The following is a 21,206-nucleotide window of genomic DNA, read 5'->3' on the forward strand; positions in this document are numbered from 1 at the left end:
CTCCAGACAGCGCGTGTGTCCCTGGGGAGCTGCATGGCCCGGGCGGAGCCTGCATTCGGGATGCGGGGACGCGGGCCTTGGGGGGCCAGGTGGGGCCTGCAGGGGCTGGAGGCCTGAGGGGCGGCCTCGTTGTCAGCCACAGCCCCTCCCACCGCGCGGAGCCTGGCCTGCGGCCGGGAACGGCGTGCAGAAGCGAGCGGCGTGGCTTTGAGGAGAGCCGGTGGTGCGGTCCCGCGATGGCTTGACATGGGGTCGGGAGCTGGAGCAGCCGCCGGGAGGGGCCAAGCCCACAGTCCATCCCGCAGGGCGGACGGAGATGCCAGGCGTTTGGAGGAGGCGCTGGAAGTGTGGTCGCCCGCCTCCGGGGGGCGCTCCGCTCGTGACCTGGACCTGCAGCCGTGGGAGAACAGCCCAACCCGCTCAACACAGATTCTAAGAGCTCCGTGCGGGGCTGGGGTCAGGAGGGCCGGGTGTGCCCCCAGGACGGGCGAGAAACGCAGGGCGGCTGCTGCGCTGCAGCCCGGGGCATCGAGCCCGGAACATTCTGTGGCCCCGCGTGGGCATCTCCCGTGACAGCCGCTCCGAGCCGCGCTGGAGCGTTTTTGTCGCTGTCGAGCGCCCCCCCCACCCCCCACGGTCGGGCTGGCCGGGGCCCGGGTCCCTGCGGCGGTTCAGTGAGGCCGCGGGCGCCCTGCTGACGCCGTCCTGTGTGCTGTCTTTCAGGATTTCTTCTTCTATTCTTTAGTCTACGACCCCCAGCAGAAGACCCTGCTGGCCGATAAGGGGGAGATCCGCGTGGGAAACCGCTACCAGGCGGACATCACTGACCTGCTGAAGGAAGGTAGGCGCCCCCCGCGGCCTTCGGGCGCCCTGCTGAGCTTTTTCTCCAAAGAAACTTGTTGAATGAGTCTCTGCCCGTGCTGCCAACTTCCGCCGCCGGGCGGTGCTGCCGGTGACTCTGCGCAGCCCGCCGTGGCCGTGGTCGTGGTCGTGGTCGGAGGAGCCGTGCGTCCTGCCTCCAGCTGGGAGCCACCTGCTGGGGCTGGGGCTGGGTCCCAGGAGCTGGAGCCTGTACGTGGCTCAGTGCGCCCGGGCGTGGCGCGTGCAGGCGCCGCCCCTGCCGCCCCGCTGCTGAGACCACCCTCGTCACCCCGACATAGGCCCGCTGGCCCTGGTGATCTTGAGGTCTTTGCTCGTTGAGCTGCTCCCGTGGAGCCTGCCCGGCCGCCAGCCCAGCCCAGGGCCCCGGGCTCCGGCCTCCCTCCCGATGTCTGTGGTCCTGGCTTTAATCCGAGGACAGTTCCTGAGCACCCAGGTTCCCTTTTCTGTGGCCTCTGCATCTCCCTGGACGTGATGCTCCATCCCCCTGAGGCCGGTCTGGTGTTGGCTTGTGTGCCGCCCCCCCGCCCTGTCCGCGCCCGCGTGACCACCACATGCACAGGCACGTGTGCGCCGTCACGCTAATGGGCTCACGTGCTGGCTTGTTGGCTCTCTGTGGTCCCGCCGGTGGGAGATGAGGACGGGGCAGGAGCCACGCCGGAGGCACGCAGGTTCCCTCTGTCCCGTGTGTGGCGAGGCTGCCCTCCTGGCCCGCTGGCCCTCTGCCCTGCGTCCCCCTTCTGGCTCTTCTCCCGTGGGGTCCCCGAGCGCACCTGCTCCTCCTGCCTGCTCACGCCGGCTCCCCTGGCGGCCTCTGAGGAGCAAGCAAGGCCCATCCCCTTGCTGTGGGCGTGGTTGGTGCCGGGGACCAGGCGTCCTTCGGGGCTCGGCTGGCCCATCCGACAGTGGCAGGTCCGCGGCGGGTGCCAGGCTGCCTTCCCTGCGTGGCTGAGGGTGACAGGTCTGGTGACGGCCAGAGGAGGACCCAGAGTGGCCCGAACGTCAGAGGGCCTCGGTTTCCCGGGCAGTGACCTGGTGCCAGGGAGAGGGCTCCTCGGCTCCTCCGAGCGGCCGCCTCAGACCCTTGAGCTGCGGCCCCAAGGAGGCTGTGAGGGCTGCCTCGGGGTGTGGGGCCCGGGCCTGGTCGAGCGAACCTGCAGCAGGGCGGGCACAGGGTGGCCCCTGGAGCCCGGGACCCTCCCAGGGAACGGACTGTGCCCCACCACTCATACGCTGGAGACTGAAGTGGGTGCAGCGTGGGGGCCTGCAGGGTCCCTTGGGCTGGCGGGACAGACGTGCTGGCGGTGGCTGGTGCTGGCCATGGCCCTCAGACTCCAGAGGCCGGGAGGGGTTGGACACCTGGCGAGGGGCCTCAGGGCAGAGGCCCCCCAGGAGGGACACCGGCTACGACCAGGAACGTCCCACCCGCAGTCAGCCTGTGCCGCAGGCTCCAGGGGCGACCGGGAGGGATAACCGTCGCGCCCCTGCGGTGTGGGGCCCTCCTGCCGTGACCCCAGGTGGGCCCGCGAGGCTCGACCTTCCCCGAGGCGAGGGAGCACACGCGTCTCTGGTGACCGGCCCCGCTCAAGCCACCTGCTTGCACAGGCTCCCTGGCCGGCCTGCTGGGCACTGACCAGTGGGACACGCCGTGTGGGTCCCCGCCCTTGGCCTGGAGCGTGCTGTCGCCGCAGCACAGGAGCTGAGTGGATCTCCTGCGGGTGTGCAGCCTGCGGGCCTGGGCTGCCTGAGGACGTGCCCTTGGCGCGGGGGGCTGGCCAGCGTGGCCGTGGGCGTCCTGCACACGCTGGCTGGCTGCCCTGGGCGCGGGCTCTCCCCAGGTGTCCCCTGACCGGCCGCCCTGTCCTCTGGGAGCAAGTTTGCTTCATCAGAAGCTGTCGTGCCTGCCGGATTGTGGGGCTCTGCCCCCAGCTGTGCAGGACACAGCCCCCCAAACGAGCCCCGACTCTGGCGTCTGCAGGCTGAAGAGCGGCCGGGGGTGGTGGCCCTCCTGGAAGAGGATAAACTGAACTGTGGTCTCTTTGGCACTGCGAGGGGTCCCGGCGGGCAGATGCCCACGCCGGATGCAGCCATTGTCCCGTGTCCTGGTCGCAGAGCGCACTGCTGCTGCCGGGCTGCCGGGCTGCCTCTGCCTCAGGAGCCTGATCCAAGCCAGAGCCAGCCTCTGGCACCCCCGTTGTCACACCTGGCCGCCCGGGGCCCACGGCAGGCCAAGCCGTCCCGGGGCTCCCCCGGCCCCTGAGCCTATCATCAGACTCCGCCAGCCCCCAGCAGGCAGGCCGGGGCGGCGGGGGGAAGAGGGGGCTGCTGTGTTTGCAGAGGTGAAAATCCGCTGCGAGCCGAGTATGCCTGGAACTGTGCGTGCACGCCTGCTGCCGCCTCACCTGGGCTCACCGCTTAGCGCAGCGAGTGGCCCTCGGGCCCACTCCCAGGACCCCGGAGGCCTGCAGAGCCCTCGCTCCAAGAGGCCTGGCCGTAAGCAGCGGGGGAGGGCCTCGGGGTCACGTTGGCGTCACCGTGTCGTGTTTCCTATAGGTGAGGAGGACGGCCGAGACCAGTCCAGACTGGAGACCAAAGTGTGGGAGGCGCACAACCCGCTCATAGACAAGCAGATCGACCAGTTCCTGGTGGTGGCTCGGTGAGTTCTGGGCACTGGGGGCAGCCAGGGTACCGCCTGGACCCGGGCGCTGGGGCTCAGCAGCTCCCCTGGCCCAGCCCTTGTCTCCCTTCCTGGAGGGTCCCGGGGGCAGCTCCCGGCTTTGGGGGCGGGACCTGTGCACTTGCATCACCCGGGGCCCCCCACCTGCAGGGCCTGAGCAGGCCGGGCACAGGCAGGGCTGCAGGCTGGACGGGGATGCTGCCATCTCTGGATGGGCTGCGGGCCGCTGCCCTGCAGACCGTGGGGAGGTGGCCAAGGGACGTGGCTCCTACGACCCAGGGTCTTCGGGCCACAAGGGAGGCAGTGCTCCGAGGAGCGGCGTTCCCTCCGGCAGGCCCCCAGTGGAGCCCTGAGCCCGGGCCAGCAGGAGGGGAGTCCCTGTGTGGGTGCGGGAGCCCCATGCCCGGGGGCGCCCGTGGATCTCAGCTGGACCCGAGCCTGTGGAAGGGGAGCCCCGGGCAGCGGCTGAGTCAGACCTCTGTCCCGGGTGTCCCCGCTCTGTCCCTGGGGCCTCCCGGCGGCGTCTTCCTGTATCGCTGTGCTGGGGGTTTGGCTGGGGCGCCTCTGTGTCGGGCTCCAGTGGTCACTGTGCCCCCACCGCCCCCAGCTCCGTCGGCACCTTTGCGCGAGCCCTGGACTGTAGCAGCTCCGTCCGGCAGCCCAGCCTGCACATGAGCGCCGCGGCCGCCTCCCGGGACATCACCTTGGTGAGTGGGCCGGGTGCGGGGATCTGCACACAGGTGTGCTGCTGGGGCCTGCTGTGTCCGGGCCACGTTTCCCCCTGGGGTCTCCACGCCAGCCAGGGCAGGCTGGGCGAGCCGTCCATGCCCTCCAGGAGAGCCCAGCAGCTCGTCCTGGGAGCGAGCCCCTCGGAGGCCCCGGTACTCCCGGACCTGCAGCTGCCCCTGGGACTGTCGTCTCTCCTCTCGGGCGGTGGGCCTGGGTGACACCTGTGTGTCCTGCCAGTTCCATGCCATGGACACACTGCACAAGAGCGTGTACGACGTCGCCAAGGCCATCTCGGCGCTGGTGCCGCAGGGCGGGCCCGTGCTCTGCAGGGACGAGATGGAGGAGTGGTCGGCCTCCGAGGCCAGCCTTTTCGAGGAGGCTCTGGAGAAGTACGGGAAGGACTTCACGGACATTCAGCAAGACTTCGTGAGTGCCCCCGGGTGGGCTCCGGGCCCCTCCCAGCACCGCTGTGCACCCCCCGCCCCCCGAGTGTGTGTGCGGCTCCCGGGAGGGCTGGGCTGAGAGCTGCTCCTGCCGCAGGCCGGGGGCCCGTGCTGGCCCGCAGTGTCCTCCTGGCGCCAACACCTGTGCCGCCTTGAGTTTGTCGGTTGTTGACCCACAGGGCTTCTCCCTGTGCGTCCTTGTCTCCTGTCCCTTGAGAGTGTCCCCCAGGGAGCCCTTGGGATTCGCAGTGCGGGCAGGGCCTGTGCCCTCCGGGACCCCCCAGCCCCTGTGCTCAGCTGAACACGTGCACTCACGCAAGAGGCGAGCGTGTCTGTCCCAGGTGGGGGGGGGGGGCGCCACAGGCCGGCCGGCATCTGCTTAGGAGCGGCCCCCGCCCCAGGTGGGAATCTTGATAAGCCTCGGGAAGGTGGAAGGGACCCGTTCAGGATAGAGAAGCCTGCTGAGGCCCCCGAGGGGCAGAGCGGAGAGCAGAGTCTGACTCGCTCAGAGTCTGATGTAGGATTAGTTCGCTGAGAGCTTCCCCGAGAACGACAGCCAAGGGCGCCCGGTGGCTCAGCGGTTGAGCGTCTACCTTCAGCCCAGCTCGTGACCCCGGGGTTCTGGGATCGAGTCCCACGTCGGGCTCCCTGCAGGGAGCCTGCTTCTCCTTCCGCCTGTGTCTCTGCCTCTCTCATGAATAAATAAAATCTTAAAAAAAAAATGACAGCCAGAAGATGGGGCTGCTGGGAACCCTTGGGCCAACTTGCATAGCCAGACGCTGGCGGAGGCCACGGGGCTGGGACCCCGACTGAGACACGCTGGCCCCTCTGCCACCGCTGAGCACTCGAGGTGTAGGCAGGGTCTGAATCTGGGACACGACCAGGCGGGTTTCTGAGTCACGGCCATGCGAGGGAGGGGTGCTTGGCTGGGGAGGCCCCCCACGTACACATGCCGCCCCCTGTCGCGCAGCTGCCCTGGAAGTCCCTCACCAGCATCATCGAGTACTACTACATGTGGAAGACCACCGACAGATACGTGCAACAGGTGAGCGCCCCCACGGGGACCCCGCACCCCACGGGCGGCCCTTCCCCCTCCCACGCCCCGAGGTGTGGACAGCCATTTCCCTCTTGAGCCCAGCAGGGTGGCCCTTCCCCCTCCCGCACCCCAAGGGGCGGCCCTTCCCTTCCCACCGTCCTTGACATCAGTTCCACGTTTCCAGAAACGCTTGAAAGCGGCTGAAGCGGAGAGCAAGTTAAAGCAAGTGTATATTCCCAACTAGTAAGTGCGTCGTGCACGTCCTCGCCGTCCCTGGGGACCGTGGGCTGGGTGGGCCGGGGTCCTCGGACCTCTGGCCGCCGGGCGGGTGGGGAGTGGCTCTTGTAGCACAGGCTCCAGGACTCGAGCCCACCTGGCCCAGGGTTCCACTCTGAGCCCAGCACAGCTCTGGCGGCCAGAGCTGGGGTGTAGACAGGGGCTCGAAGTTCTCTGCAGCCGCTTCCAGGACTGGCGGGGAGGAAGCCGGCGCCCCCCGGCGTGGCCGCGAGGCGCTCCCGTGACGTCCTGCCTCTCTCCCTTGCCCTAAGTAACAAGCCCAACCCGAACCAGATCAGCGTCAATAACGTCAAGGCAGGCGTGGTGAATGGCGCGGGGGCGCCAGGCCAGAGCCCTGGGGCTGGCCGAGCCTGCGAGAGCTGTTACAGTAAGTGCCCGCCGCCCGGCATCGGGGCCCACCCGCAGCGCTGGGCGCCCTGCTCCGTCCCGGGGTCCTGGCCGGGGGGCGGGGGCCACCCCTCCCGGGAAACCCTCCTCGCGGGTGTGCGGGGGGCCTGGGCCCGCGGCGGGGCGGGGCGGCTCAGCGGGCGGGCGGGCGACACTGTGTAATGCTCTCTGCCGTCACTGGTTCTGCTTAAGGACCCGTCTATTTCCAACTTTGTTGTCCGTAGCCGCCCAGTCTTACCAGTGGTATTCTTGGGGTCCCCCTAACATGCAGTGTCGCCTCTGCGCATCTTGCTGGACATATTGGAAGAAATATGGTGGCTTGAAAATGCCAACCCGGTTAGATGGAGAGAGGCCAGGACCAAACCGCAGTAACATGGTAAGTGGGCACCCCTCCCCGCCCCCACGCGTGGCCGGGCGCCCGGCCCGCGGTCATGGCGCTGTGTCGGGGCGGCGCGCCCCCTTCCGCAGAGCCCCCACGGCATCCCAGCCCGGAGCAGCGGGAGTCCCAAGTTTGCCATGAAGACGAGACAGGCCTTCTATCTGCACACCACCAAGCTCACCCGCATCGCCCGGCGCCTGTGCCGAGAGATCCTGCGCCCGTGGCACGCTGCCCGGCACCCCTACATGCCGATCAACAGCGCGGCCATCAAGGCGGAGTGTGAGTGCCGCCCCCCAGCCCCGGGCTCGGTCCTCGGAGGAGGGGCTCACCAGTGTGCGGGGCGGCTGGCGGGTATGGGGGTTCTGACCCCGGGCTCCCTTCTGTGTGCCGGGCCCCCACAGGCACGGCCCGGCTGCCCGAAGCCTCCCAGAGCCCACTGGTGCTGAAGCAGGCCGTGCGGAAGCCCCTGGAAGCTGTGCTCCGGTACCTAGGTAAGCCTGCCCCGCCCCAGCCCCGCGTGGGCAGCCTGGCAGCGGGCGCCTGCAAGGGAGGGAGCCGGCCTCCGTGCTGCCACCGAGCCAGGCCTGGAGGGGCCCTTGGGGCCTGAGCTGCCGTGGCCCCCGGCACGTATTTGTATTTGTATTGCTTTGTATTGCTGCAGCGCGTGGGGGCTTGGGGGGGTCCAGGGGGGCCTGGGGGGGGTCCAGGGTTTGGCCGCACGGACTCAGGACAGGCTTCGGGCATCCACTGCAGACACCTGCAGGATGGTTCTTCACCCCCAGCCCAAGCGGACGGCCCATTGCCGCGTGAGCAGCACACATGCCTGGTCTGCAGCCCACGGGGGGGTCCTCGGCTGGCACCCCTGGGCTCGGCTTTGCCCACTGCTCAGCCAGCCATGGGCGGCTTGTCCTGGGGGCTCACCAGGGTGCTTGGGGGCAGGAGGGAGCTGGCCCCTGTGCTGGGCTCAGGGCGGGATCGTGAGTCAGTCCCTCCAGCGTGGAGGTGGCTGACCTTCTGTGAAGGACATTCCAGAACCATGACCTAATCGCGTTCCACGTGGACACAAGTGGGTTTGGCGTCATCAGATGTCTAGGGTCTGGGTCGGGGGGCTGGGCCTTGCCCCATCTTGAGAGCTACCGGGGCCCGGGGGGGTTGCTTGGCAGGTCCGAGCCTGAGCCTGCGGCCGGCCGGCGCTGAGGGGGGGCGTGGCCTTGGCTGGGCCAGCCTGGCAGTTAATTCATCACCTGGCCGGCGGCCAGCCTGCTGCCATCAGCTCCGGTGGCCTGGACCTAGACACCTCTGATGGGCCTGCTTGTTTATGGGCCTGTGTCTGGAGCCTGGAAGCTGCTGGCAGTCACCCAGTGATCTGTGGGGCCCAGGCCTGCCTCGCTCTCCCCGCTCCTCGGACACCCTGATGGGCAGGGCCGGCGGTGTGCTCCCCCGGCCGGCCCCGTGGTCGACCTCCATCGGGATGGGCCCCGGGGGCTGCTCGAGCCATTCCCTAGCCACAGTGAGCCCCCGCTGTTGCTCCCAACAGAGACCCACCCCCGCCCCCCCAAGCCCGACCCCGTGAAGAGCGTGTCTGGCGTGCTCGGAGGCCTGACCCCGGCCAAGTCGGCCCCCGTCATCAACAACGGCTCCCCCACCATCCTGGGCAAGAGGAGCTATGAGCAGCACAACGGGGTGGACGGTGAGTCTCCGGCGGGGCGGCCAGGCGGGGCCTCCTCTCTGGGCCGGCGCGGCCTGCTGGCCTGGGGGTGCCCGGCCGGCCCTGTCGCTGCCTCGCCCGCGCCCGCTGATGGTGTTCTCTCTCCCTCTCTCTCCCGCCGTCGGGCGCTGGCAGGCAACATGAAGAAGCGCCTCTTGATGCCCAGTAGGGGTAAGGCCTGCGGCGGCCGCTGGCAGGGTTGCTGCGCGAGCCCCCGTGCGCTGCCTGTGTGTGCTGTACCCTTGCGTGCATGGTGCACGGCGGGCGGCTCAGGGCTCGCCCAGGGGCCAGTCCACGCGGGCCGGGCCGCACCCTGCTTCCCCGCGCTCCCCCGGTTCCCCTGTCGCTGGGCAGAGAGCCAAGTGCGGCCTCACGGGTCCCCCATCGCACGCACCCGAACGCCGTCTCCTTCCCCGGGGCCTCTGGCTCGTGGGGTGTCCCCTCCTTCCCGGCCCAGTGCCCGGTCAGTGGACTGTCCTTGCTCGTGTAGCCCTGGTGCCCCCGCCGCCTGCCTGTACTGTCTGCCGTCGCGCTGTGACCGCCTGCATGCCGTCAGCCTCTGCTCCCGCGGCTGCCCGCGCTGTGCCTACGACCCTCCTGTGCGCCCTGCCGTGGGGGGGGGGGCTTTGGGACCCCGGCCTCTCTGGTGGGGGCAGATAGGACCGAGCTGTGGGCCTGGCCGGCAGGGCTGGGGGAGGCACGCAAGGCCCAAGGGAATGTCCAGGCCAGGGCCTGACGGGGAGGCACGCGGGGCCAGGTGTCCCAGAGCAGAGGCAGCACGCTCCGAGTGGGGCCGGACGCCCAGGGGAAGGGGGGAGGCTGGCGGGGGGGAGCAGGGGCCATGGGACCCTGCCGCCACCCAGTGCCCCGGTGGTTGGCGCTTCGGGAGCGGGCCTCCTGATCGTCCAGGCCAGTGCACAGTCACTGCCCCAGTGGCTCAGGGCCTGGCTTTGCCCCCTCAGCTGGGCGAGGGGCATCCACGGGCTCTGAGACCGCGCCACAGTGAGGTGCTAAGAGGGGTGGCCGTGGTGGCAGCGAGGGGCCTGTGGGCCCCGGAGGCTCTGGCCCCCCAGCGTCCGCCCGCAGCGGGATCCGTGTGGAAGGGAGGCAGGGACAGGGGAAGCAGGTCAGAGGCCCTGCTGACAGAGGCTCGGGGTCATGGTGCGGGCCAGCGAGCACAGACGTGCCCAGAGTTCCTGCTCACACAGGGCTGGGGAGCTGCTGCCAAGGAGTGGGCCAGGCATGGGGACCTGCGAGGGGCAGCAGGCAGTGGCCATCTGGCCTCGCCTTGCCCTGGGCCCTGCCCCCTGGCCTGCCCTAGGCCCCCGGTGCCCGGCTGTCTCTCTTCGTGAGCCCCTCCGTGGGGGCTCCTGCCTCCTGGCCGCCAGCCCCCCACGGTCAGCCCCCCATGGTCAGCCCCCCACAGGGCCTGCCACGGGCCCTGGTGCTAGTTAGCAGGTATCTTTGCTGTGCTTTGGGGCTTTGTTTGCAAAAAGCCATTAACGAGCGAGGTGGATAAAGTTAATTTGCTTCTATCGGTTTGTCCAAAGTGACATGTTTGCGCATCTGCTCGGGTCCAAGCATGAGGGTCCCAAGGGCGCCGTTGCTGGGCGCCTCCCCCAGGAGCCCTGGCGCCACCCACAAGCCCTGCAAGCAGCGGCAGCTGGCCTCCTGAGGCGCCCCCGGGCAGCCCGCGGGCAGGAGCTGAGCTCTGGGCCGGCCCGGACCCTGGCACCCTTGGGGCCTTAACCCACTAACCCAGCCCTCCAGGCGCATCTGCTCCGCACCCGCCCTCCCCGGCCCGTGGCAGTGCACGTGCTCCCTGGCTAACACTAACCGTGTGTTTCCTTCCCTCCGCACCCGTCGCTCTGATAGGCACTTACCTGGGTAAGTAGCGCCGGGCCTGGGGGCTGCGGGGCTGCGGCAGCGGTGGCCTGTCCCTCCGCCCTGCCCAGGGGCGCCCCAGGCTAGGAGGTGTGCGGTGGGAGGGCTGGACAGCTGCACGCAGGCGACAGCCTCCGCCAAGGAGCGTGCTCGGGAAGGGCTAGTTCTGGAAGGCCGCCGGCAGGCCAGGCTCTCGTGCTCCCACGGGCCGCACCGTGTGCTCGCGTGCACGCTCACTGGCGCAGGCGGAGCCGGGGGGCAGTGGGGTCATCGGGGGTCACCTGGCTTCTCTGCCCGGGTGCCCGTGGCCGGGGCCTGGGGGCGTGTGGACCACGGCCTGGGAGGGTGCCCTCTCGAGCCGGTAGGGTGGCCGCGCCTGTGCCCTGGCCTCTCCTAGAAGCTTCCATGTGCTCCTCCGGGGCAGCCAGCCCCAGGGTCAGCCAGGGATGCTTGATGTCCCTGGGGAAGAGGCGCAGCGCTGCCCGAGGAGGGGCGGCCCCCCGCGGGGTTCTGGTACCACCGTGTTGATAGCCGGGCGAGGCGTTGCCTGGCTACCGCGTAAACCCGGCCTCGTCTGTGGCGGCCCAGCCGGGCAGGCGGTCTGCGTGCCAGGGACCGGGCCGTCACACCGGGACGCCTGCCTTCTGCCTGGAGCCCCAGGAGCTGGGGGGGCTCCCGCGGCCTCAGGCTCGCCCGGCGCGTGTGCTAGGCCGTGGCTTGAGGGGACGCAGCCCCCGCCCTCAGCTGCAGGCCTCACGCCCTGTTCCCCCTCTTGTCAGGTCTGGCGAACCACGGACAGACCAGGCACATGGTAAGAGGTCGAGGCGGCCACGGGGCTGCGCGGCAGAGCCCGGGGTGGGGGGGTGCGGGCGTCCCCCTCACGCCGCCCCTTGCCGCAGGGACCAAGCCGGAACCTCCTGCTCAACGGGAAGTCCTACCCCACCAAAGTGCGCCTGATTCGGGGGGGCTCCCTGCCCCCCGTCAAGCGGCGGAGGATGAACTGGATCGACGCCCCCGATGATGTGTTTTACATGGCCACCGAGGAGACCAGGTGGGGGCCTCCCCGGGGCGGGCGGGGGCGGGCGGGGGCAGCTCCCCGGGCTCCCCGGGCTCTTCGGGCTCCCCCGGCACCCCCGGCACCCCACGCCGCTCTGTTCGCAGGAAGATCCGCAAGCTGCTATCGTCCTCGGAGACCAAGCGAGCCGCGCGCCGGCCCTACAAGCCCATCGCCCTGCGCCAGAGCCAGGCCCTGCCGCTGCGGCCGCCCCCGCCGGCGCCCGTCAACGACGAGCCCATCGTCATCGAGGACTAGCGCCCGCGCCGCGCCGCCGCCGACCACAGCCCGCGCCCCCGCCCGCCGCCCGCCCGCGCCCGCCCGGTTTTGGTAGCGTCCCCCTCCCGCCCCACCGCACAGAAACTGCTCCTCCGGGACGTCGGGAAGAGGCGCGCCGATTCCCAGGACGCCCAGGAGTCGTTTTTAGCTTTGTGTTTACTTTTTGGCCGGAGCGGAGCCGAGGAGCCGCCCTGCGGGCCCGCACCGCGCTGCGGGCTCGCGGGCCGGCCGGAAGTTTTGTTGTGTTCTGTTGAAGGTGCCATTTTAAATTTTATTTTTATTACTTTTTTTGTAGATGAACTTAAGCTCTGTAACTTACATCTGGAATGTTAGGATCGGCATGGCCAGCGGCCGGCCGAGCTGCCTGGTGGGGTTGGCCCCTGGTCTTTTCAAGTAATTTTCATATTAAAAAAAACAAAGAAAAAAAAACTCATAAAAAGAAAAAGCCAACTAGCCCCTCCCGTGTCTTGTGTCCCCTCGTCCCCCGCCTTGCCTTGGGCGTCCAGGCTGTCCCCGACCCCCAGCACCGCAGGGCAGGGGGGCAGCTCCGGGCCGAGATCGGGTCCTCAGACAGGAACACACGTGAACACCGCGTGCCCCGCGGCTCTCCTGGCCTCCAGGCCGGGCTGGGGCTTCTGCTGGCCCCTTGGCCCCTGCCCCCCCACACCGGCCCTCTGTGGGACCTGGCCCAGTGACCCCCTGTCTCCCGTGAAGGTAGGGTGCAGAGCTCGGGGCCCTCACACAGCGGAGCTGAGACCCCCTGTGTCTGGTGGAGTCGGGGGGTGGCCTGGACCTGGCCTGGGACCCAGGCGGGCAGGTGCCTGGCTCCGGTGGCCCTGTGGCTCCTCTCCCACCAGGGCGGCCAGCATAGCTGGGTCAGGCCAGCCCCCCACCCTGCTCCTGGCACAGCCCTGCCCCAGCTGTCCGAGGATTTCTGCCCAGAGCCACAGGGCCAACCAACCCCCAGCAGGTGTGGAGTTTCCAAAGTGAGAATTTGCTCAGATTTCAGCAAATACGTTGTTCTCAGAAATTCTACCTCTGGCCATACCTCTGCACCCACCCCTGCAGGCCGGCAAGACAGGGGCAAGCTGTCTAGCCACCGGAGAGAAGGGTCTGGGGGGAACACCTCTCACTCTGTGCCATGCCAGCTGGCCTGGAGGAGGCTGGGCTGGGCCCTCCTGGGGTGGGGCCCCCTCCACCTTCCTCCCTGAGCTCTGCCTCCTCCTCCCCCAGTCCCACCCCTGATGCGTGCACATCTCAGCCACGGAATTAAAATAGAAACTACTTGTGCTCCCCCGCTGGAGACAGATAAGGGAGCCCTGGCCTCCCTGGAGCCTGTGATGGGGCCCTGTAAGGTGACAGGCCGGGGTGTTGAAGATATGGCCCACTGGCCGTGTTGTCTGTAGCCCGGGTACTCCCACCCTGCCCTGGGACAGCTGCCCTGGGACAGCTCAGCCAGGAGCTGAGCTGACAAAGACGAGCTTCCTGGGCACCTCTTCCAAACCCCTGGGGTCTGAGGATGGGGTAGGGATCCCTCGGGCCCTCTCCCCTCCTGCACACAGACCCGCAGAACCTCCAGAGCCCCCACCCGCTGTCGAGCCCAGCCCGGGGTCCCTGCAGCAGAGCCTAGCCGGTCCTGTGTGCTGTTTACCACCAGTGTTGCCAGGATGCCGAGCCACTGTGGCCCCGGGAGGGGGGGGACCCTGGGGGTCTCTGTGGGCCTTGCCCGCTGCTCTGCACCCGCTGCCCTCCTCCATCCTGCTCGCTGGGAGCCTGTCTGCCCTGGCCCTGCCCTTGCTGCGGCCCTCGGTGTCCATTGGTCCAGAATGGCCCTGTCACACCAGGGAGGCTCTGGTCGTGCCCTGGGACTGCGGCTGGGGGCGGGGCACCTGTCCCAGGGCTGTCCCTGCCGAGCTGTGCCCCATCGCTCCCCGGGCAGGGCTGGGCCCTGGGCCTGTTGCACACATTCCCTACAGGAGCCCCCCGACGCCCAGCCTCAGCGAGGAGGGGCCCGTGGCTGGCCGCCCTCCCCGGGAGGACCGCTGAGGCCTCCCCACCCCCATCTCCCGCCTTGTCTGGCACGGGCCGGAGTCAGGGTGCGGCCGCGAAGGGGGGCTGGTCAGGCTGGTCAGTCAGGCTTGAGGGGACCACATGTTTCTGGGCTGTTGTCCTCACGGGAATGGCAGTGGCCAGAGGGCGAGAGTGCGGGGGTGCTGGGCTGGGCTGGGCTGCCCGGGCTGGGTGGGGTCGGCGCGGCGGGGCGGCCGGAGCCCCGCGGGGGCCCTGAGACCGGCGCACCCCGTCCTCCCGCGTCTGCGGCGGGTGAGCGCTTGGGGGCAGCGCCTGCCGCGGGTCCCCGCCGGGTCCCTCCGACCCGCACCCGCCGGCCGCGCCCGCCCGGAATCCGGCTCCCGCCGCTCCCGCCCGCCGCGCGCGTCGCTATGGAAACCGAGCAACAAAGGGACGCGGGGCGGGGGGGGGGCGGGTCCCGCGCGGGGTCCGGAGCGCGTCCCGGGGCGGGCTCGGGCCGAGGCCACCGCGCGCAGGGCCCGGAGCCGGGGGCCGCGGGCCCGCCCGTTGCCATGGACACGGCGCCGCGCGGGCCTCGGGGCGCGGGGCGGGGCGGCCCCTCGCGGCGCGGCAGGTGCGCCCCCGTCCCCCCGCCCCCCGCCCGGCGCCGCGGGCTCCCGAGGCCCCGCCCCGGCCGCGGAGCCAATGGGGCGCGGGCGGCGGGCGGCGGGCGGGGCGGCGCGGCGGCGCGGAGACGGGCGCGGGCGGCGGGCGCGGGCGGGCGCAGGGACCATGGCCTCCAAGTGCCCCAAGTGCGACAAGACCGTGTACTTCGGTGAGTCCCGCGCCGCCGCGGAGCCCTTCGCCGCCCGCCCGGAGCCGCGGCCCCGAGCGCGGGCGCCCAGGCGGGGGCGGGCGGGGCGGGCGGGGCGGGGCGGGGCGCGCGGGGCTCCCGGCCCGGGGCGCGCGGGGTCAGGCCGGGGCGGGGGGCGGGGGGCGCCCCGGGAGCCCCTGCGCTGCGGCTCTCCTCGGCCTCCGCGCGGACACGTGGCCCCGCCGCGCCCCGCCCCGCCCCGCCCCGCCCGCGACCCCGCCCGCGACCCCGACCCCGACCCCGACCGCGACCGCGACCGCCGCCCCGGGCCGGGCCAGACGCGCTGCGCCGGGGCCCGTCCGTGCGGGGGCGACCTCGGCTGCAGGCGCTGCGAGTCCCAGCGCGCTCCCCGCCCGCCCAGCCGCCCCCACCTCCGCGGGGCCACAGCGGCCCGGCTCCCGCCCGCAGCCCCGGGCACCTGGCGCCCACCCACCCCCGGTGCCCGGCCCGCCGCGCAGCCACTCTCCGGGCTGATTCCCTCCCTCCCGACGTGGCCTGGGCGGCGAAGTCCTGCCCCTGAGCCTCCCACCAACCCGGCCCCAGAGGGACTAGCGGTGCGGGGGGGCAGGCAGGGGACCCTTCCCTGGTCGCTGCGGGGACAGCGGGTCTGCAGTGGGGGCTGGACAAGGTGGAGGAAGCCACTTGGCCTCCCTGCCCCCGGGCGGGAGAAGGAGGTGGAGGGTTGTTTGCTGTTCCCAGAGGGGAGGGACCGGATTTGGCCGCGAGTGCTTCTGCCCTGGCTGGGAGCCTAGGGGCTTCCGGCTGCCTCCCCGGGAGCTGGCCCAGCCCTCCGTCCCCATCCCCGTCCCCGTCCCCGTCCCCATCCCCATCCCCATCCCCGAGGGGGCTCATCCCTGGGGGTCGGGGTGGGGGGCGGCCCCAGGGTCCTCCTGCCAGCCGCACTGCCTGCGAGCCTGCCCCCGAGCCTGCCCCCCGGCCAGGCCAGGGCCAGCTCGGGGCCCTCCAGGGCTGGCGGACAGCCGTGTGGACAGGACGGCCGTGTGGACAGCCCGGAAAGCCCGGAAAGCGCTTCTGCCTGCTTGGGCGGTCGCCGGCTCCCAGCAGGAAACAAAGGCAGCTTAGACCCGGCTGGCTTCTGTCCTGGGCGGGAGGCGCTGGCAGAGGGAGGGGGGCCTTTGGGCTGGGATCCTGCCCATCCCCCAGTCACCCCCCGCCCCCAGCACCAACACCCTAATGCTGAGTGGAACCTGGGCCAGGACACCCAGACTGACCGAATGCCTCGCCTTTGTGTCCCGAACAATGTGCAGCAGCCCGGTGGGGAGCCGGTCCCTTCCATGCCACTGGACCCAGTCCACTCCATCCTGGCAACTGGGCTGCTACTGTGCGGCCCCCTACCCACCCGGTGGCTCTCAGGGTCATCCCCTGCCCCCGTGTGGCCCTGTGCTCAAGCTGGCCAGTGTGGCCTGGCCCTGGCGGCCCTGGGCTGCAGCTGCCACGGCCATCGCTGGCCAGCAGGAGCCCTGGGAGAGGGAGTGGGGCTGGCAAGGGACCCAGGACACAGGACCCCGTGGGCAGAGCGGCCTCGGGGAAAGGGGTGGGGCGGACGGGGTCCCCGAGGCTGGCCCTGGCCTGGCTGGGCCCAGCAGGTCCTGCCAGGGCCGTGGGGAGCTAGCACCTGGGGCCCCGAGCCTGGGGCGCCAGCAGCAGCACCCATGGGCATCTGGGAGCAGGGAGTGAGCCGGCCAGGCCGTCGCTGCCCACCCTCGGGGAAGCCGCTGGCAGCGTGCGCAAGGGGGGCCCAGGAGGCATCTGTGGGGCCTCGGCCTCCTGCTGGAGGGCCCAGGCCGCCTCACCTCCTCCGCCCTGAGGTTTCTGCTCAGACCCCTTCCCTTCGGAATTCCGGCTTGGCTCCGGCCTTTCTTCCTGCCCTCTCCTCCACCGCCCTTCCTGCCCCGCTCTCCTGGGGGGGGCCCACGCTTCCTCGCATTGGGAGGTGGCCCAGCGGGCGGGGTGGGGAGATGGGGGGTGACTGAGCCCTTAGTGGCCAGGCTGACCCTGAACATCAGCCAGCAGCTGGACGCAGTGGGGCGAGGGTTCTCCCCATCTAGACAGGTGGGCATCCTGCCCCCCGGGGTGGAGCGACCAGAGGCTCCGTAACCCTCCATGCCCCCTGCTTGCGGGCCGGGCAGGGGGCCTCTGGCAAGTTAAGGCCCAGCTGGAAGGGTTCGGGGACCTGCGGGGGGCGGGGGCAGGTGTGTGAGTGTGAGGCAGGTGTTTGAGGCAAAACCTCAAACCCGGGTCATCTCAAAACCTAAGGTGCTAGGGCTGGGACCCCGCACGGGCAGCGAGGGTGACCAAGACCCAGCAGGGAAGCAGGGACTCCGAGGAGCAGAAGGCGGTTCGAGGAGCAGAAGGCGGTTCTGGCGGGGGGCGGGTGTTCCGGGGCCCAGGTGGGGGGCGGGGCAGGATGAGGGCACTGCAGCCCTGGCCCTGACACCTCCCCCGGCCCCCCCTGCCCCCAGCGGAGAAGGTGAGCTCCCTGGGCAAGGACTGGCACAAGTTCTGTCTCAAGTGTGAGCGCTGCAACAAGACGCTGACTCCCGGGGGCCATGCGGAGGTGAGCCCCCTGCCCTGGGGCTGCGGGGAGCAGGGCGGGGAATCCCGGGCTCCCCCACCCTCAGGCCGGGTCTGTGGCTGCGGGGTCCCAGCCCTCACCCGGTGCCCCCCTGCCTAGCACGACGGAAAGCCGTTCTGCCACAAGCCCTGCTACGCCACGCTGTTTGGACCTAAAGGTGAGCTTGGGTCACCCTCCTCAGCCTGCGAAGCCTCTGGCTCCGGGAGGCCTGGCCCCTCCCCACAGTCCCCCCCATCCTCCGTGCCCTTCCCAGGAATCTAACCCGGCCCTCGGCACCCCGAGTCCTGACCCCACAGCGAGGCTGCGAGGGCCCTTTCCTGAGCGGGTCAGTGGGGTGCGCGAGGCCGCCCGCCACTCACCCCACAGCGCCCGCCGCCCGCAGGTGTGAACATCGGGGGTGCCGGCTCCTACATCTATGACAAGCCCTCTGCTGAGGGGCCGCAGGTCACCGGCCCCATCGAGGTGCCTGTGGTCCGGGCTGAGGAGCGCAAGGCGAGCGGTCCGCCCAAGGGGCCCAGCAAAGGTGGGCTGGGTTCCGTGTGGGGGGCGGGGGGTCCTGGGGGGCTGCCCTGCCCTCACCGCTCGTCCCCCCCAGCCTCCAGCGTCACCACGTTCACGGGGGAGCCCAACATGTGTCCTCGCTGTAACAAGAGGGTCTACTTTGGTGAGTGACCTCGCCTACCGCCAGGGGGTGGGGGTCTCCCCAGGAGGGTCCCCGGCATCACCGTCTCCCCCCTTCCCAGCCGAGAAGGTGACGTCCCTGGGCAAGGACTGGCACCGCCCGTGCCTGCGCTGTGAGCGCTGTGGGAAGACGCTTACTCCAGGCGGGCACGCGGAGGTGAGGGCCGGGGCAGGGGTGTGGGGCGGGACGGCGGGCGGGTGCTGCCCCCCGGCGGCCAGAGGGGAGGCATGCCGCTGCAGAGCATGGGCCTCCACCGAGGCCCGAGGCGCCTGGGCCTCCACCCAGCGGGCTGCAGGTCGCGGCTTTGAGATCTTGAAGGCCGCGGCCGGCCGAGGGGTGTGTGGAGGCGGCAGGTGCGGGACTCGCCGCCCACCCCCGTTCCGCCCGCAGCACGACGGCCAGCCCTACTGCCACAAGCCCTGCTACGGAATACTGTTTGGGCCCAAGGGTGAGTGTCGCCAGGAGGGTTGGGGTTGGGGTGCCCCGCCCCGCCCGGCTCCCCGCCACCTTGCCGCCTCTCCCCGCAGGAGTGAACACTGGAGCCGTGGGCAGCTACATCTACGACAGAGACCCCGAGGGCAAAGCTCAGCCCTAGGGCGAGGGCCCGTCCGCCTCCCGCCGGCCTGCTCCGGAGCCCGCTGCTCGGCCCCGGGGGCAGCCGCTGCCCAGCCCGGCCCGGCACGTCCTGCCTGCAGGCCCAGGGCCCGGTGCCGCGGGTGGCGGCCTGCCTGCCCACGCCTGTTGCTCTGGCCGCCCCTCGCCCTCTTGTGTCCTCATGGTCTGTGCCCCTCCTCTGTGTGTCTCGTGTCCCTGTGTGCCCGTGGCCCCGGTGGGTCTCCCTGGGGTGGCCACCCCACACTCCCCCTCTCGCGGCCCCAGGCCTGCCCCACAGTATTACTTCTGCTTCCCTTGCCAGTGACGGCCACAGCCACGCTCTTCACGGTGTTCCCAGGGGGGCACTGAGGGCGTCCCTGTCAGGAGCCCTCCGCCCACCTCCCGCACCGCCTTGCAAACGCTTGTCTGACACGCGGCTCACATTTACCGCTGAGATTTGCTGTCAATAAAAGGTTTGAGGATCGGGGGATCTAGTGCTGTGTGTCTGGCTGTGGGATGGACGTGAACCCAGGACGGCATCTCTGTGTCCCATCCACGGGTGCTCCCGGCACCTGTGGGCGGGCTTCTGCTGGCGCTGGGGTCCCGCTCCCCGGGAATGCCAGCCGTGGGCACCGGGGCCGGGAGACGCCTGGTTCCCTCGGACCCCGGGCCCGGGAGGGGTTAGCGTGGGAAAGAGCCCAGGGCCTGGCACGCGGAGGAAGGGGGGCAGGTGGCCAGAGGAGGGGCCGTCCATGGGTGTGAGGGAGCTGGGGGGGGGACAGCGGGCCTGGATGGGGAAGGGGGGTGGTCATTCGTGGGGGACAGAAGGCAGGCAGCGTGGGGCTGGGACCCGGGGCCTTGAGTGCCCTGCTCAGGTGCTCCTGCCCAAGCAGCGTTCCTGTGTCTGGGTCGGCAGGGAAACTGCAGTCACCCCCGCTCCCCACGCAGTCCCGCCTGCGGCTTTGAGGACCCCTCGCCCGCCGGCTCCTCCTGTCTGGTGCCCAGCAGAGGGCGCAGCTTGTCCTCGGCTCCCCAACCGGGCTGGGCTGGGGCCGAAAGCGGGCGGGCGGCGCCGGCCCTGCTGGGCCCTTGTGCCCTGCACCCCAGGACCAGCTCCCCGCGTCCCAGCCCTGGCCCACCCTCCGGGCCCCAGGCTCCACGTAGCTGAGCCTGGCTGCGGTGGCCATTGTCCTGGGGGCAGCCAGCCGTGTCCCTGGGGGTGGATCGGCGGGATCCGGTGTCCAGCGATGCCAGGCCGCCCTCCTCCCAGGCGGTCCAATCCGGGGCCCACCGTGGGCCGCAGTGTCTCCTCCCACCTGGCCGGCCTGGGAGTGCAGCCAGAATGTGCAGGGCAGGTGGCCCGCGGGGGGCGGGGGGGGGACACGCTGGAACAGGTACCCCCAGGGCAGCCAGGGAGGCTCGGGCGGCCACAGGGCCCTCGGGGAGCTCCGTGGAAGGCCCCCACCTACCGGCTGGGGGAGGCGTCCTGAGCCCCGCCCGCCCGCCCTTGCTGCCGGGTCGGATGGGAAGCGCCTGCCCCTCCCTGAGCGGAGCTGCTGAGGGCACGGCCCGGGCCTCCCTCGGGAGCCTCCAGTGGAAACTATGCGGGGACAGACGGGGTGGGCGGCGGGGACGGCCCCGGGGGAGACGGGCCCCAGGCCTGCCCGGGACACCGCGCGCCCCAGCCCCGGCAGGGAAGGCGCGTCCCACTTCCTGCGGGCGACGATGACGCGCGCCCTGTTTGTTTCCCAGCGGTTGTCACGGAGACCGGGGCGGCGCCACCCTCGGCCTGGCGCGTCGCTAGGCGTGTCGGGAGGACGCCCGAGCCCCTGCGCTGCTCGCCGGCGCCTCGGTGGCACCCGCTCCAGGAAGCTCGGGCGAGTCGGGCCCCCCGAGGCCGCAGCCCCTCCGACGGCCGCCAGCCAGCGGGGCGCCCGCAGAGGCCAGCGCACAGCCCCCTCCCCGTGCCAACCGCCCGCTTCACGCCCCGGCCCGCGGCGGGGCTCTGCAGCTTGGGGAGGCCCGGCCCGTGTGGCCCTGGCTGCTGTCCCCAGTCTGCTGTGCAGTCAGCTGTCTGCACCTCCCTCGGCCCCGCCCCCCTGAGGGCCTAGACCCCGGCACGTCCCCCTCCAGGTTCCCCACGGTCCCCCTGCCGCCCCCGTAGCATCACATCCCCCTTTCCCCTGCCCGAGGCTCCCTGAGGACCCCACCCAGCTGAGGCCCCCTCCCGACATTTCTTTAGGACCTGCCTAAGGACCCCGGGTCACAGCCCCTAGCCGTGGTCCCCGGGATCGGTGTCAAGAAGTCAGCAAGCGCCGGTGACCCTGGCTCTGGGCTGCCGGGGGCTGGGCCAGGTGAAGACTGGCAGGGCACCAGGGCCGCAGGTGTAGGCAGCACACTTCCCGGGCCTGGCCGGCTGCCGGGGGTGGGAGGCTCGGGCTCGGGCCCACCGAAAGGCTCAGCTGCTGGACTCGTGAGGCCAGAATTTGAGGCAGTTCTGCTTGGGCTTTGTCTCCAGGACATGGATCCTTGGAACGAGGCTTAGCTTCCGTGGGGGACGAGGGTCACCCCAACTGGCCAGACTGGCGCCCATGCGGGGCTGACTGAGGGAGCTCAGGGCTGGCGGTGCCATCCTCTGTGCCACTCCCGCCTCCAGGACAGGAGGAGCGGGGCGGCCCTCTCACGTGGCCCGGGTGAG

The 21,206-nt window shown here is 70.9% G+C and overlaps 2 protein-coding genes across 9 annotated transcripts in view; both read left to right on the forward strand.

Annotated features, from left to right (window-relative positions):
* The window catches only part of MTA1 (metastasis associated 1), a 29,109-nt gene extending 16,904 nt beyond the window's left edge, over positions 1 to 12,205 (forward strand). For 4 of the 8 annotated variants that reach the window (XM_038545958.1, XM_038545959.1, XM_038545957.1 and 1 more), the window contains exons 7-22: positions 724 to 841; positions 3,433 to 3,535; positions 4,164 to 4,263; positions 4,523 to 4,711; positions 5,699 to 5,773; positions 5,949 to 6,007; positions 6,313 to 6,428; positions 6,673 to 6,824; positions 6,917 to 7,106; positions 7,229 to 7,318; positions 8,365 to 8,517; positions 8,671 to 8,706; positions 10,411 to 10,422; positions 11,199 to 11,230; positions 11,319 to 11,470; positions 11,581 to 12,205. In XM_038545958.1, coding sequence (XP_038401886.1) covers positions 724 to 841; positions 3,433 to 3,535; positions 4,164 to 4,263; positions 4,523 to 4,711; positions 5,699 to 5,773; positions 5,949 to 6,007; positions 6,313 to 6,428; positions 6,673 to 6,824; positions 6,917 to 7,106; positions 7,229 to 7,318; positions 8,365 to 8,517; positions 8,671 to 8,706; positions 10,411 to 10,422; positions 11,199 to 11,230; positions 11,319 to 11,470; positions 11,581 to 11,731 — 1,728 coding nt within the window. In that variant the 3' untranslated portion in view covers positions 11,732 to 12,205. Of the gene's footprint in view, positions 1 to 723; positions 842 to 3,432; positions 3,536 to 4,163; positions 4,264 to 4,522; positions 4,712 to 5,698; positions 5,774 to 5,948; positions 6,008 to 6,312; positions 6,429 to 6,672; positions 6,825 to 6,916; positions 7,107 to 7,228; positions 7,319 to 8,364; positions 8,518 to 8,670; positions 8,707 to 10,410; positions 10,423 to 11,198; positions 11,231 to 11,318; positions 11,471 to 11,580 lie in introns of those variants that run through there. The other 4 variants (XM_038545954.1, XM_038545955.1, XM_038545956.1 and 1 more) reach the window with 4 other exon arrangements.
* A 2,273-nt stretch (positions 12,206 to 14,478) lies between these two features.
* CRIP2 (cysteine rich protein 2) lies at positions 14,479 to 18,998 on the forward strand. Its single transcript, XM_038545962.1, has 8 exons — positions 14,479 to 14,597; positions 17,120 to 17,214; positions 17,332 to 17,389; positions 17,615 to 17,755; positions 17,828 to 17,896; positions 17,976 to 18,070; positions 18,305 to 18,362; positions 18,442 to 18,998. The coding sequence occupies exons 1-8, from the start codon at positions 14,555 to 14,557 to the stop codon at positions 18,507 to 18,509; spliced, it is 627 nt and encodes a 208-aa protein (XP_038401890.1). The 5' UTR covers positions 14,479 to 14,554; the 3' UTR covers positions 18,510 to 18,998.
* The last annotated feature ends 2,208 nt before the right edge of the window (positions 18,999 to 21,206 follow it).

The sequence above is a fragment of the Canis lupus genome, chromosome 8 (genome assembly GCF_011100685.1).
Source record: "Canis lupus familiaris isolate Mischka breed German Shepherd chromosome 8, alternate assembly UU_Cfam_GSD_1.0, whole genome shotgun sequence".
NCBI classification, from domain to species: Eukaryota; Metazoa; Chordata; class Mammalia; order Carnivora; family Canidae; genus Canis; species Canis lupus.

Excerpts from the sequence above, each read along its gene's own strand:
- CRIP2 (XM_038545962.1), top strand. The coding sequence starts at position 14,555 with ATGGCCTCCAAGTGCCCCAAGTGCGACAAGACCGTGTACTTCG. Across the intron at positions 17,390-17,614 it reads CACGCTGTTTGGACCTAAAG|GTGTGAACATCGGGGGTGCC; the intron begins GTGAGCTTGGGT and ends CGCCGCCCGCAG. Across the intron at positions 17,756-17,827 it reads GCCCAAGGGGCCCAGCAAAG|CCTCCAGCGTCACCACGTTC; the intron begins GTGGGCTGGGTT and ends CGTCCCCCCCAG.